Source organism: Symphalangus syndactylus, chromosome 7 (assembly GCF_028878055.3).
Source record: "Symphalangus syndactylus isolate Jambi chromosome 7, NHGRI_mSymSyn1-v2.1_pri, whole genome shotgun sequence".
Classification (NCBI taxonomy): Eukaryota; Metazoa; Chordata; class Mammalia; order Primates; family Hylobatidae; genus Symphalangus; species Symphalangus syndactylus.
Window position 1 is genome coordinate 122,887,562 of NC_072429.2, and position 15,770 is coordinate 122,903,331.

A 15,770-nucleotide genomic window follows, 5' to 3' on the forward strand; every position below is an offset into this window, starting at 1 on the left:
TGGTGGCCCTTCCTTTACCTTCAAGCCAGCCAGATAGCTTCTTCAAGTCTCTCTCTCTCATTGTCTCTTTCTCCCCCCAACCTCCCGTCTACTTCCATTATCACATCTCTTCCTACTCTGACTCTCCTGCTGCTGTCTCATAAGGACCCTCAAGAATACATGGGGCCCACCCAGATAATCTAGGATAAACTCCTTATTCCAAGATCCTTAATTTAATCACATCTGCCACATCCCTTTTTGCCATTTAAGGTAACATATTTATAGGTTCTGAGGATTAGGATATGAACAACTTTGGGAGTCATTATTCTGCCCAACACACTTCCCAATTCCTAGAAATATCTCAGCCTTCCTACAGGCTTAGTGCACTACACACCCCCAGAAGGGGCCACTGCTATTTGGTCTATGTTGCTGGCACCCCGTACAGTTGTGCAGTGTGCAGCCTCCGTGGATTGATGTGTTAACTCTGCCTGCTTAGAATCCATTCTCCCTTTTCATTCAGCTTTCTAGGACTCTTTCTCTTACCATCATGTGAATGTTCTCTAATTTTTTCTTTTGTTTTTAATCTTCTTTGTCTATGTGGTACAGATTTAACCTAAGTTCTACTGGCTTAAAAAATGAGATATTCTTCTCTGATGCTTGGCACTCATTAAGTCTTCTCATTAAAGGTCTGAGTTAGATGATTTAATTAGCTTCAGACAGCATCTCCGTGTGATCTTTCTCCCTGTTTTAAAGGTAAAGTGTCATTAACTGATTATTGACCTGCTAATGAAGACTTTGCAGAAGGCATCCACCCTAAAATAGGCTTAGTGAGGGGTCAGGGAGGGAAAGCAGGCTGATCCTTACATATTATTAAGAACTTCTGGGCCAGGCACAGTGGCTCACACCTGTAATCAGCACCGTTGAGAGGCAGAGGCGGGTGGATCACCTGAGGTCGGGAGTTCGAGACCAGCCTGGCTAACATGGTGATATCCTGTCTCTACTAAAAATACAAAATTAGCTGGGTGCAGTGGCACACAATTGTAATCCCAGCTACTCAGGAGGCTGAGGCAGGAGAATTGCTTGAACCCAGGAGGTGGAGGTTGCAGTGAGCAGGGATCACACCACTGCACTCCAGCCTGGGTGACAGAGTGAGACTGTCTCAAAAACAAAGAAACAAACAAAAAAAAACCTTTCAGTAGAGACCCTGCTCAAGCCCTCAAGAGGATCTCCTCAAGTCACCAACTTTATCCCGGAGCTCACACTTACCTCTCCTGGTGGTTCTGGCTTTGCCGTAATCTCACTATTTGATGTTGGGCCCATTAAATTTCCTCTTAGGTTTTTTTGTTTTGTTTTGTTTGCCTGGGTTGCAAACAATTTTCTTTCAGCAAGCTGAAGATATTATTCCATTGTTTGGGCTGTGCTTTCTCTTTTGAGAGGTTGGTTGTCGTTCTTATTGTTGCTCCTTAAAAAGTGATCTTTATTTTTTTTCCCTCATCTGATTGTTTTTAAGGTATTTTTCTTTATTTTTGGTTTTTAGCAGTTTTACTATGTTGTAATAAAGCACAGTTTTGTTTTTATCTTGTTGGATTTTATAGAGCTTTTAAAACCCTGGCTTGATGTTTTAAATTAGTTTTGGAAAATTGTCAGCCTTTATCTATTCAAAGATTGCTTCTGTCCTGTTCTATTCCTCTCTTCTCTCCCTTTCCTCCTCTCCTTGCCTCACCTCTTTTTTGCCTGTCGTCTCTGACTCCAATTACATGTATGTTAGACATTTTAATTAGATACTCTGGGCCTCTTCTTTTATGCATTGTCTATCATTTTGTGTCTCTGAGCTTTATTTTATCCATAATATGGCCTATCTTCCAGCTCATTTCTACTGCCTCTTTTTCAAAACCTATTCACTAAGTTCTTTCCAGTGACTAAATTTTCAGCCATAGAATTTCCATTTCTTTTTTTATTATGGATTTCATGTATCTATTGAAATTTTTTATCTGGTTTCTTATTGAACAGATTAAGCATTGTTATTTTAAAGTTCATGTCTGATTACCACATTATCTGAAGCCTCTGAGTCTTTCTTCGCTTTGTTTCTCTTGTTAATCTCATTGTCTTATCTCTGTGCATGCCATATTTTATTGCATGCTAGACATTTCTACATAAAAATATGTAGTGAGCTAGGAAGTGTTGGAGCCCAAGTAACCACTGTACTAAAGATAAGAAATAATAGAAATATAAATTATGGGCTGAAGGAGACAGAAAGGAGAAAGGCTTCTGAGCATCAGTGATTTTTCAGATGGGCAGGGCTGGGACTAGGGTCAAGCATGACCCTAAGAGTGAGTGCCTCCTTAACTTTTGTACCCTTTGTGCCACACTGGTTCACGCTTGTCCTGGACCTGAAGCTGGACCTACTTGGAGGTCCTGATATTTTACTTCTGTGGGGATATTAGAGCAGTCTGGCTTTCGGACCAACTACCCATCCTGCTCACCACCATTTCTTACTATTTTGTCTTTATAACAATCACTTGTTTTTCCCTGGCCTAGGTGCTGAGTAACTGCATATCATATGGTTTTATAGGCCAGCAAGCAACCCATGACACTGGGAAAAGCTTAATCTTGGCTGGTAGCAAAGTCATTTAATTGCCACAATGTTATAGGATTCTTTTATTATTATTATTATACTTTAATTTTTAGGGTACATGTGCACAATGTGCAGATTTGTTACATATGTATACATGTGCCATATTGGTGTGCTGCACCCATTAACTCGTCATTTAGCATTAGGTATATCTCCTAATGCTATAGGATTCTTTAAGGGCTGTGTTGAGCTCTTAACAGCATTTTTCAGGCACTTACAAAGCACAACTTCTTTGGCTATTTCCCAAGATACTTCAGCAGCCCCAGGATAAAACATATAATGCTTTTTAAAAAGCACATCTAGAGGCAGCCCCTCCTATGCCACCATCACAGCTGTTTCGTGGCTTTCCCTTTAAAGCCTGGGGGGCTATTAACTTTCCCAGTGAGGTGATGCTCGCAGGCTAAATTGCTCACCTCTTCACTGCCAGGCAGTATTGGGCATTGCTATCCTCATTATTTACCAGCTTCTTGATTTGGGCTGCAGGTGTATCCTGCAGCTTCATTACCTTAAGCCTATTTCACATTTGCAGTGTCTTCTCTCCTTTTTCTGAGCTTTCTTGTAATTAGCTTAACCGCATCTGCAGTTGCCAACTAGAATATGTCTGTGAAAACGGAATGGTGATATATTTGCATTTTGCAGATTTTGATGCACAATTAGGCTTTTTCTAGCATACGGAGCATGTGGACTAATATGTCAGTCAACCAGTAAACATTTATCAAGAACTCACTGTACATGGAGGGGCTTGGAGAATGAAGTAAATAAAGACTTCCTATTGGCCAAGTCCGTGTAAATTGTTCAGGCAGACAAACAGCCCCAGTAAGGAGAAGCACCTGCTCCAAAGCAATGTTTAATAAACATCTGATTCCCAAGGAGCTTGATGGGTCATCTGGCCCAATATCTGAGGCTCAGAGAGTGAAATTTACTTGTGCAGGGTCACACAGCAGAGCCTTATTTCTGGACTCAGTCCTCTAATTTCTGCACGAAATCTGCATAGAGGACATACTGCATTCAAAAGGCATTGAATGGTAGAAGCAGTTGGGATTGGGTCAGAAAAAGCTTCTTTTATTTTTTGTTTTCTTTGGGGAAACCTTCTTGAAAGATGTATGTGTCGAACCAGGTTTTGAGGGCAGTGTGGGCTGGCCTACACAGTGAAAAAGACCCTTTTCTCAGTAGAACTCTGTAAGTCCTTTGTGTGAAATTTCAGCAAAGCTGAAATTGTCCTGAAGTTTCATTAACCCCAAGTGCACAAGAAGTGACAAGTTTTCATCTGCCTTCAAAACATTTCATTTTCTGCTTCACTCGTTAGGATGTAGTCTCTGTTGGATTAAATGTACATCCTTTTTTTGTGGTAGTAGTATTAGTATTTGTAGTAGTAGTAGTGCATAATGGCTTTTCTGGAGATCTTGACAAGTCCGAAGGGAGTGGGGATCATTAAGACTCAAACATTTGGAAAATGATAGAAGCTCCTTCTCCACTACCCTGCTGTAGTTCTTTTGTAATTTTATTAAGTTGTAAAGACCATCTTCCGTATTTGTTTTTCTCTCTCCCCTCTATACTGTGAGCTCTGTCTTATTAGCCTTGTGGTACATCTTAAGTGCTCGCTAAATGTTGGTTACCCTTGTAAATGACTGCATTTATCAATTAATAAATAATTAAATTTGGTAAAATGCATGGTCCTTGCATTTTAAGCTGGAAACATTACTTTTGTTGGCAAAACAGTGAACATCGTACTGATGAGGTGGTTGTGTGGCAATGTTGCCTTCCCTGTGTCTCTCCAGCGTCTAACTCATACTTGCCTTGTGTGGTAGGTCCCTTCTTCTGGGCTGCAAGGCCTCCCACCCGTTGAGCCACCAGACATCACCCAGATCTACCCGGTTCCTGCCAACATTCGGCCGGTGCTGAGCAAATACCGAGTGGAGGTACGGGTCAGGGGAGGAGCTGAGTTGTTCTTTGGGACTCAAGGGCATTGGCCCCGCCTGAATTGTAGAAGTGGTATGGAACGGGCGGGGGACCTAGAGAAAAAGAATGAGCCCTCAAAAAGCTGTGCAGGTGTTTCCTGGAGGAACACAGCGTGGTTCTTAGGGAGCAGGTCTGACTTTTCCACACAGAGCCAGGGCAGGCGTGGGGCTCCTCCGTGGATCTGTGGTGACGGCTCTGCTGGTCTTCCCCTCAGGTTCTCTTCTGGGGAGTTCGGGAAATGAAGAAGGTGCAGCTCCTCTCTGTGGATCGGCCCCAGGCTCTCATTGAGTGTGGAGGACAAGGTGTGAAGTCCTGTGTGATCCAGAGCTACAAGAACAACCCGAACTTCAGCATCCAGGCAGACGCTTTTGAAGTGGTGCGAGCTTCTCACTCTCCCGACCTGGCTCATTCCTCTTTTTTGCACAGATGAGATATTTTAGGGTTTCAGATGTCCACTACCTGCGAGAAAGAATTAATTTAGTGAAAAGCCAGAATTTCAGAATGAGATAAAATAGACTTTTGTTGTTGTTGTTGTTTTGAAACTTTTCCAGTGTGGATCATACGGCAATCAAAGCAGGTTGACAAACTTTTTCCTAGAGCATTGGTTCCCAAAGTGTGGTCCCCAATTCATCAGCATCAGCATCACCTGAGAAGTTGTTAGAAATGCTCATTCTCAGGGCCGGCTGTTCTGAGTTAGAAACTATTGCAGGGAGGGCCAGATGTCTCTGGTTTAACAAGGTTTCCAGGTGATTCTGATATATGATAAAATTTGAGAACCACTGGCCTAGAAAATACCGTAATAAAATTTATTTTAATGGCTACATTTTTTAAAAAGTACTTGGAATGTCAGGAGTTTACATGTGAATTTATGCTTCTGAAGTGATTTCTTTTGATATCTGTGCTTTTATTTATTTCAATATTTCAGCGTACTTTTTTGTGCTTTGATTTGAAACTAATTGCAAAGAAAAAATTGCTTTGCGCAACCCAGCCTGCTCCACTGGACATATATCCCCAGTTAGCAAAGCCTGCGATGGAAGAATGTGCATGGTGTTTGCAAATCTTTTGTATCAGGCTGCATTGAGTCTCGGGGGCCACCAGGGAAAACAGGTGGCTGGGGCACTGTCCCTTCACTCTCAGCTCTGTATTAAATGGCTCGACTTTCATCTCTTTTATATAATGGGCCTGGATAAGCTGTCATTGGAGATGAGGGTTCTGCTGGCAGATAATGACAAAATAAAGAGGTCTGAAAATGACTGTCAGAGAGAGTGCAGAGGTGAGAGATTTTTGTAATTTAAACCTGGGACAAATTGTTACTAAGGCGGACTTCCTATTTGGGTGAATTACTCCCTGGCTTGGGAAGACACTGCTCCAGAGTTTTGGCAATCTGCAGGACTGGCCAGGAGGGACAGAATAGCAAGGCAGAGACAAGGGAGGCTGGATGCCCAGCTGGGTTTGGGTCTGCCCATGGAAGGGTCACCAGGGCTCAAGCAGCCAGGCCTAGCCCCTTCTTCATCTCAGCCTCTCTCTGCAGGAACTGCCTGAGAACGAGCTTCTGCACCCACCACTGAGCATCTGCGTGGTGGACTGGAGAGCTTTTGGGAGGAGTACCCTTGTGGGCACCTACACCATCAACTACTTGAAGCAGTTTTTGTGTAAACTCAGAGAGCCCCTTGCCCCCATCACACAGGTGGATGGAACACAGCTTGAGCATGGTGAGAAGCTGCTCCTAGATTTTGTAGCTGTAACTATGAAGTCATGGTGCCTGCAGGGTGCCTGCTGTGGGATTGGCTCAAAGAAGATGCTCCACAGCTAAGTGACTGGGTGGATCTTTCTGATGAGCTTGCTCCTGCAGGGGCCTCTGCCTTCTTTGGCTGCCACACTCTTGCTTTGACTCACATTGGGTCAGTAACTCTAACATGCCTTCCTTGAATATGACTTACGCTCCTTCCTGCCTCCATGCTGACATTTTACTTGGCTCTGTGCTTGATGTTGTTTTAGTTTGTTCCATTTCGGATCTCAGGTGCACAAAGTTGAGTTCATTGCACGTCTCAGTTCCATGCTCTACAATCATCACTGGTCTATTCAAAGATTCTCTCATTCTATCCACTATCCTCCTTATTCCTTATCTCTAATCCCAGTGCCCTCCGCACTGCAGGCACTACGCCATCATCCTTGTCAAATTTAAGTCGATTTAATCTACCTAAATAATATGATGCTATAATCTTCATTTGTTTTCCTATTCTTTTAACTCAATTCTCTGTTTTAAGCTCTATCCATATTGCTGTGTGTACATTAGCCTGTTACTATTATTCGCTGCATCTACACTTTACTTTTCCCTTCCTCTCATATTAGACCCATTGGCTACCTCAACTCCCCTTTCCATGATCAGTGCTGCAATGAATATCCCTGTGTGTGTTCCCTGAGGGAAGATGCTATGTGGGAATTTCTCTGGAGTGAGATCACTAGGTCCCAGGAAATACGCACATGTATTTTCATTAATTAGCGCCAGGGGGCACTCCAGAGAGCTACACTGATCTACACCAGTCTACATCAGTCTATACTGCCAGTTCTGCATTTGGAACCCCATTTTTCTCCTCTTCAGCAGCACCTGCTATTATCCAACTTTCTAGATTTTTGTTTTGCTTTGGTTTGGTTTTAGTTTTTTGCTACTCTGTGGACATAAATTAGTATCTAATTTTTATTTTAACTTGAATTTCTCTGCTTGCTACTGTTTGCACACCCTTCATACCCTTGCTGCCATATTAATCTTCCTTCTGTGATGCCAGTTCATGTCCTTTGCCCATACTTTATGTGCTTTAATTTTCTTTTTGATTCACAAATTCTTTGTATTTTCTAGATGTTAAAATCCTGTAGATTGCAGATATTGTTCATATCTTTTCCTAGTATGATAACTACTAACCTTGTCTATAATTCCTATCTATGAGCAGAAATCCTTAATTGAGATATACTCAGACCCCTCCATGTTTTAAACTTTATAGTTTATATTTTTAGTCATATTTAAGAAACTTTTTCTCACCCCTTGGTCACAAAGATATTATCTTATATTTTCTTCTGTTAGCTTTATAATTTTAGCGTTCTCATTTAGATCTTTAATCATCTGCATTTATATATGATTTTAAGTGGAGATTCAGCTGCATTTTTCTCCATATAGAGCACCATTTTTCCCCCAAAGGGTCTGCTAACCTATCACTCATTTTCCCAATGATTTGTACTGCCATCTTTCTCATAACCAAGTTGTCATACATCCCCTGTCCATTTCTGAGATTTCTAGTCTGTCTCACTGGTTTCTTTGTCTCTATGCCCAGTATGGAGTAGATACCCATAAGAGTTTGTCGGGTTGGATTTGCTGTTGGAAAGTCAGCAAATGGGGAGAGAGAAACTCTGGAGTTTGTGGCAGCCATGGGGGTACCAAACTGGGAAATATTCCTGAGTACTGACTCCTACAGCATAAAATGGAGAGAGGACCATTGGCAGTGAAGGACAGCGTTATAACCTTTCTGTGGCATCAGCAGCCCAGTTAAGAATCTCATGAACTCTGGACATACCCCTGCTCCCTGCCAAGCACATGTACTTATGTGCCCAGAGTTCTGCCTACAGTTGGGGGCTTCATGGCTCTCTGGAGCTCCAAAGCCTCCCCAGATTAACACACAGCAGGGGGACAATCCCCGTAGACACAGAATCTGCACCCTAAACCTTGATTTTCATAATCCCAATGACCACGATTGATTAAAATTACTTTGAGGGATCAATAACAAATACAACCACTTATTGATGACCTATTATGTGCCAGATGCCTTACGTCATGGTCTCATTTCATCCTCCCAGTGAGATGAGTATTTTTACTGTCGTTTTATACATAAGAAAATGAGGCTCAGAAATATTAGCAACCTGACATATTTGAATCTGGATCTGTCTGATTCCTAGTATTAGGTCCCTGAAACGACCACCCTGTGATGCAGCCCAGTTCCCTGACCTGATGTGCTTTCATTTCAGAGATTTCAGACTCACTAACAGCCACCGAGTCCTCTGGAGCCCACAGCTCCTCCCAGGATCCCCCAGCAGATCACATTTATGTGGATGTTGAGCCACCTCCCACAGTGGTGCCCGACTCTGCCCAGGCCCAGCCGGCCATCCTGGTTGATGTCCCTGACTCATCCCCGATGCTGGAGCCTGAACACACACCTGTAGCCCAGGAGCCACCAAAAGATGGAAAACCTAAGGTCAGACTAAAATCCCTCTCCATATTTCCAAGGCTCATTGGAGTTTGTATTGGAGGCCTCAGACAATATGAAGTTGCTTGCAGTGTGACCACGGGCAAGCAGCTTCACGTTTCTGAGTATCAGTTCATCCTTTGTAAAATGAGGATACTGATACTCACTTCACAGCTTTGTTATAGAATCAGAAAGTTAATGTGCATGAAATTAAAGTGCTGGTCAAATGTGACAGTAATATTTAATTGAACGAAAACTCTTCTTAATTCATTAGCTTGGAAAGGCCATGGGTTTCTTCCTCCAAGTGTGTTCCACAAATATTTAGGTCCTACTTTGTACAAGATCATATGGGACCAAGAAGATGCATCTTTTGGATTCTAAAGAGGAGTAAAATAGTGACAGTTCTGGAAGGAGAGATTGACAAGTACACAAAGAACCATGAAACAAGGATATAGTTAATCTTTCTAAATTACATATTTGAGTGAAAAATCTTGGTGTATCAATTGAATTAAAAGAGAAGGCCATTTTAAGAATGTCTTAAGGGGGCGGGCATGGTGGCTCACACCTGTAATCCTAGCACTTTGGAAGGCCGAGGTGAGCTGATCACTCGGGGCCAGGAGTTCAAGACCAGCCTGGCCAACATGCTGAAACTCTATCTCTACTAAAAAAAAAAAAAAAAAAAAAAAATTACAAAAAATTAGCCAGGTGTGGTGGCACTCACCTGTAATCCCAGCTACTCCAAAGGCTGAGGCAGGAGAATCACTTGAGCCTGGGAGGTGGTGGCTGCAGTGAGCTGAGATCATGGCATTGCATTCCAGCCTGGGCAACAGATCGAGAAAAAAAAAAAAAAAAAAAAACAACAACTCTTAAGAAACAGCCTGCCCAGCAAATGGTAAAGGCTGAAGTAAAAAGAAGAGTGGAAAGGTGAGATAGATGCATGGACATTTGCACAGGCTGCTCTAATTTCATCCATGGTCAGCGACCCTCTGTGATGCCTTACCAGGTTTGCTGCATTCCCCTAGCATTGCACCTGTGACTTTCTGTTGACTTCTCGGATTCAGTGTTCATCATTCAGTGTTCATCTCAGATTCATCATAAAATTGTAAGCCTCAGCAGAGAAGAGATAATTTTTCAACATCTCTATATCCCCTGCACTCGATAGAGTGCCTGGGTCATACTACGACTCAAGAGATGACTTGGCGAGTGAATAAATGAATGCATGATGAGTGCTGCATCCATAGGCTCCAGCAGGACACCTGTCTTCTCCCACGAATGCCACCTTTCTGCCACACATCTATCACTCCCTCTCCTGCCACCCCATCAATTATGTGATAGAAGTCATTTACTTGTACCCATTCAAATCAGAAATGACACCAAAGAATTGCCTAAATTATGTACTTAATCCTCAGAACAGTGGTGGGTATTATTGTCCCTAGTTGAGGAAACAGAATTAAAACATTTATATTAATTGCTTAATGATTTATAACCCAGGTCTCTATGAAGCTAATGCCTTTTCTGCTATACTGCATTGCATCATATAGTCTAGTTCTCATTTGTTGCATGCCTAGCTCCTGTACTGTATCCAGTGTAGGATTGTGTCTAATTCTCCACACATCCTTAATGTCAAAAACAGTATCTCACATATGCTCAATAAATGCTAAATAAAAAATGAATGAATGAATGAATAGATTCTTGAACTTTCATTTGTGGAAGTGATACAGAGAGCTGGTACCACAAAACCAGTGGATACCTCTGTGTGTTTTCCAGTGGACACCTAAATGTTTTCTTCCTCACAAGCCAGTTGACCACCAGGTGCAGCCAAATGAGGTTGAACTAATAATCCATTCCCTCATCCCTTGCCAGGATCCCAGGAAGCCTTCCCGGAGGTCCACTAAGAGGAGAAAGAGGACCATAGCGGATGAATCTGCTGAAAACGTGATTGACTGGTGGTCTAAGTATTATGCCTCCCTGAAGAAAGCCCAGAAGGTAGAGTCTCCCCTACCTATGGGAGTCAAGAGACTCATTGAGAAAACACAGCACCATCTCCCACCCTGAATCCTACATAACCTCCTTTTAAATGCCACTATACATAGACCCTATTCAGGTGGGGTTCTGTTAACTGCAGAAGGGGAAAAAGCCTGGAAGAACCAGAGATCCTGAATTACAAAATTCCCACTTTTTGGCTGGAGCTGGCCCTAGGACACAAGCACTGCTGTAAACACTGGAAGGATGTTCAGTCTAGCATGGCATCTGGAGGATCTGCCCCCCAGCCAGACTCACGGGGGTCCAGCAGGGAGAAATAGGGTCTCTGGACAGGTGGGCATCAATGATTGGGGCCTCAGGAGATACCCCAGTCTGAGGGCCCCAAGTCTCCAGCAGGATTCTAAGTTCACATGGGAAATTATCAAAGGCAGAGGTCTTGGCCTTAGCGGATGGTATTATAAGTGGGTTTACATGGCAAGAGCAGGGCCTCGTGTCCATGGAATGAGACAGATCTAGTTATAAAGCTGGAAAGCCAGTGGGGAGTAGGCCGGGAGAGTTCGGCAAAAGCTCGGCAACTGGATGTGGTAAGATTTCTCACCCCTAAGTACGAAAGGGAAGAAAAATTACTCCGATGTTATATTTAATTGAATGTGCTTCTGATCCTTTAGTTTGGAAAGGCTATGGTTGCATCTAGGACTATTTCTCAAATATTGATATATACCGAAAAAGCAAATGTTAGTCCCTGCCTCCAACCTCCCTCCTTTTGCTGCAATGGACACTATCACTTACTGTGAGAACTCAGCCCTTTCCCCTTTCTCTGCTAACCTCCCCAACCTATGGTACCATCCCAAAGACCAGACACGCCAACAGACACAACTCATGGTGCAGATGAGGGAGATGCTCCAGGGAGGTGGAAAAATATTGGGGAGATAATTTGCTTGCCTTGTGGCTGAGAAGGTACTGCATATAAGGGACAAAGATGTCTATAGCTTGATCACACTTTTCTTGGATGTGCAGATACCTCTTTTCTAGGATAGGGCATCCTATTGGGCTTAACCCTCAGATCTTTACAGTGAGGCTTCATTTTCGGGGACTGCTTAGAGACTGTTTGAATATTCTTTTAAAATAGTGTCTCTGGGAATGCAGAGGGCTGAGATAATTGTTAGCAGTTGGAATTAATAAATCAAGTATTGCGGTGTCAATAATATTGTCTCCTCCTCTTTCAAAGGCAAAGGAGAGAAATCCCAAGGAAAAAAAAGGCAATACAGGTAAGCAGCTATTCTGGGGACATTTATCCATGGAATAGGGCCATTGTTACGAGAAAATTGTGAAATGGAAGCCACAGGAGGTGTATTAGAGCTCAACTCCCTCCTTTCCTGAGTTTAGAAACAATCTCAGGAAGATGACAGCACTTTAAAATGTGGTCATGTAGCTCTTGGTGCTGGGCTGGAACCAGATCTCAGTTCTGAATTCATTTCGGTGCTGGAATGGACCCTTTGGCTCAAGTTCCTATGTTGACAGTCTTAATGTAGAAACCATAGAATAAAAATAGAAGCAATCTGGATGACTGGCAAAAATCAACATGATAAACTTTATTAGAGGTGAGTGTAAAGACCTGGATTTGGGTTCCAAAACTCAGTCTACAGGATTGGATAGATCTTGTTTGGCAGATCTTGTTAGGCCTCAGATTTCAAATGACCACAAACTCAATTCAAGCCAACAGTAGTTCTCAGCCTAAATACAACTGTAACACTAAGCAGCCAATGTTGTTTCATTTGGTGGTGATAGAAGTGGAAAAACCAGAGCCAGGCTCAGTTTCTCAGACCACCCCTAATTAACACATGTAATTCTAAGACCAACCCTATGTCATAGGAAATAGTGTCTTCACCTTGCAAATGATGAAACAGAGGTACAAAGAGGTCAAGTAAGTTGTTCAACATTACACAGCTAGAAAATAACAGAGCTAGAGTCCGTATCAGGTGGTTTCTCCCCTGCAGAGCCTGCTGCTAAAAAAATTACTGAGTAATCCCACTAACAATTTTGCACAAGACCCTTAGGATATTTGAGCCTCATATTGAACTAGATGTATCTCAAGTCCCTTAACGGATCTGAGAGAGTGTGATGCCAAAAAGCTTTGGAGTCAGTCCAAGTTCTGAGTCTGTTCTTGGCTAGTTGCGTGAATGGGCAAATTATTTATTCTCTCTGTGCCTAGTTTAATGAGTTCTTACATGGACTGTAACACATTGGCCCTTAGAATATGGCCATTGCCCTATTCCTATTGCCCAGCCCTAGGGGATCCACTGACATTGGATTTATATGTGCATGGGGTGCCCTGCAGTCAAACACTGTACAGACTGTATGTAACAATCCTATGGCAAAAAGTTACTATTTCTTTTTAAAAAGAAGGGTCACAAGTTACTATTTCTTTTTTTTTTTTTTTTTTTTTTTGAGACGGAGTCTTGGAGTCTCGCTCTGTCGCCCAGGCTGGAGTGCAGTGGTGCCATCTCAGCTCACTGCAAGCTCCGCCTCCCGGGTTCATGCCATTCTCCTGCCTCAGCCTCCCAAGTAGCTGGGACTACAGGCACCCGCTACCATGCCTGGCTAATTTTTTGTATCTTTAGTAGAGACGGGGTTTCACCGTGTTAGCCAGGATGGTCTTGATCTCCTGACCTCGTGATCCGCCCGCCTTGGCCTCCCAAAGTGCTGGGATTATGAGCGTGAGCCACCGTGCCTGGCCACAAGTCACTATTTCTGAAGGGTCACAACTAGGGCATGTCAGAGCAAAAGGAAAGAAGGAGCTTGGCTTTGTTCCTTCTCATCTCGACCACCATGAGAAATCCAATTTCTGCTGAATATCCACAGAGGCAAAGCCAGATGAGGTAGTGGTAGATATAGAAGATGGCCCAAAGAAGAAGAAAGACAAAATGCTCAAGAAGAAACCCAAAGATGATGGAATCCCCAACCTGGCCATCTTGCAGGTACGTGGGGACACAGGCATCTCTGCCATGGATGGGAAGGGATGCTCAGCAATGAGGTTCTGTTAGTGCTTTGGTCAACCCTACTCATGCCTTTGTTTGACTATCTTGTCTTCATTATCACCAATGTAGAGAAGTAAACTTTGATGTGCATTTAAGCTAAGACAGGAAGCTTATTCATTTTCCATTTTCCATACCCTCATATTGAGAAGGGGCATAACTTAAATTGTTTAATGTGGACCTTACAAAGTAATATACAGCATTTAAGCTCCCCTTGGCTCATCTCTAGGTGCTTGTCATCATCATGCAAATGTGTACACACTCAAGGTAGTAAGAGATTTAACTCCAACTAAAGTCAGCTCCATTAGGCCAATTTTAACATTAGTTAGAGGGTATTAGCTAGAGGTATATTGATGGCTATGAAAATTTGAAGGGTGAAAATTATATATATAGATAACCAATTTGGATAAGCAATTTATATAGGAAAGTTGAATAAGTAAATTATACTACCAAACATAAAACTCAATTTTGCATTTTCAAAGCTTATATATAAACTTCATGTCTATATGCATTACAATAAAAACAAATCTTCCATCACCTTATATGTGTTAAGAATTAGATATTTAATGAACATTATTGATTTGAATCTCCTCAAAGTATTATAGTCTATATCCAACAACCAATGGCACCAACTAGCTCTAAAAGTTTTGTTGTATCTATACTTACACATTACAATTTTTTAAATTTACCTATACTTTTTGGAATTTAAAGTTCATCAAATCATTTCATAAAATTCATATGTATTTTCAGGAGTGCTGAGCCAATCCCTGTTCCTTATCTTGCTGCAGATAAATTACCAATGGTCTCAGATTTTCCCAAGGAGCATATATCAAGGCTGGTTTTGGAGAATCTTGGCATTTCTCATTAAATCAATCCTGAGCTTTCCTTCCTCTTAGCACAATCTTCTCCCTTTTCCCTAAAGATATATGATGGTGATCTCGAGAGTGAATTCAACAATTTTGAAGACTGGGTGAAAACTTTTGAGCTCTTCAGAGGCAAGTCTACGGAAGATGACCATGGTCTTGATGGAGACCGAGTCATAGGAAAATTTAAGGCAGGTTCCACTGTTAATCCTTTCATTTGGCTCTCCCTGTCCATAAACGTCAGGTATGACTCAATTCTGTTAATGGAATTGTGGTGTGGGATGTGTGTAGTGAAAATCCTTAATTTTTACTCAAGGCCCTCTCTAGAACTTCACAAAACCTAGCTCCAGTCTTTTAAGATATTTTTGGTTTGTGACCGGTGGATTGGAGCTCAGTCTGGTGAAAAATAAGGAGACAGAGTCATTACCTGAAAGGAACACTGAACTTTACTTTGTTCTCTCCACCCCTGGCCTACCAAATACATAATTTATGCAAGCCTAGCAGTTGGATGGTTAAACTAATCAAGCAACACAAGCCCTTCATCTGGCAGACTTACAGTGTGAACATCACAAAGTAGTAGCCAGCATTCACTATAAACATACTACAAGCTGGGCCCTTTCTATGCAGCATGCTGTGTTGGAAATAGCACAGGCATTACAGTTTGCCCATCTGGATTCAAATCCTAGTTATAGTATTAACCAGCTGTGTGATCTGGAACAAAGTGCTTCACCTGCCTAAGCCTCAGTCGCTATGTCTGGAAATAGGAATACTGCAATTAGGATTGAATGAATGAGATAATGGGGGAAGCACTAGCATAGCACCCCACAGGTAAAAGGCACTTCGTGTCCCATCTGTTCTGTTCCTCATGTAACAGTCCTGTGAGGGGGGTGTTAATGTACAATGCCAATTCACTGATGTACCATGAAGAAGCTCAGATGCAAGCAGGCTACGTAAATTGCCCCAGGACACCCAACTGGCAAGTTTAGCCCAACCCAGGTCCTGCAGATTCCCAGGCTGTGCTCATTTTCCCAGCACTGTGCTCTCTGTGGGTTTTGGTGGGACATATGACCATCTCATTTCAATGGGT

At 42.4% G+C, this 15,770-nt stretch overlaps 1 protein-coding gene and 1 long non-coding RNA gene across 4 annotated transcripts in view; one reads left to right on the plus strand and one right to left on the minus strand.

Annotated features, from left to right (window-relative positions):
• The window catches only part of FER1L6 (fer-1 like family member 6), a 260,996-nt gene that overhangs the window by 193,263 nt on the left and 51,963 nt on the right, over positions 1 to 15,770 (plus strand). For both annotated transcript variants that reach the window (XM_055287184.2, XM_055287185.2), the window contains exons 23-30: positions 4,420 to 4,530; positions 4,785 to 4,946; positions 6,102 to 6,282; positions 8,585 to 8,811; positions 10,666 to 10,788; positions 12,014 to 12,053; positions 13,648 to 13,763; positions 14,743 to 14,874. In XM_055287184.2, the coding sequence (XP_055143159.1) occupies positions 4,420 to 4,530; positions 4,785 to 4,946; positions 6,102 to 6,282; positions 8,585 to 8,811; positions 10,666 to 10,788; positions 12,014 to 12,053; positions 13,648 to 13,763; positions 14,743 to 14,874 (1,092 nt within the window). The remainder of the gene's footprint in view (positions 1 to 4,419; positions 4,531 to 4,784; positions 4,947 to 6,101; positions 6,283 to 8,584; positions 8,812 to 10,665; positions 10,789 to 12,013; positions 12,054 to 13,647; positions 13,764 to 14,742; positions 14,875 to 15,770) is intronic.
• The window catches only part of LOC129486786 (uncharacterized), a 43,513-nt gene continuing 32,733 nt past the window's right edge, over positions 4,991 to 15,770 (minus strand). For both annotated transcript variants that reach the window (XR_010121757.1, XR_008659086.1), the window contains 2 exons: positions 9,524 to 9,621; positions 4,991 to 5,029 (listed from right to left, as the gene is read on the minus strand). This is a non-coding gene — a long non-coding RNA (uncharacterized lncRNA). The remainder of the gene's footprint in view (positions 5,030 to 9,523; positions 9,622 to 15,770) is intronic.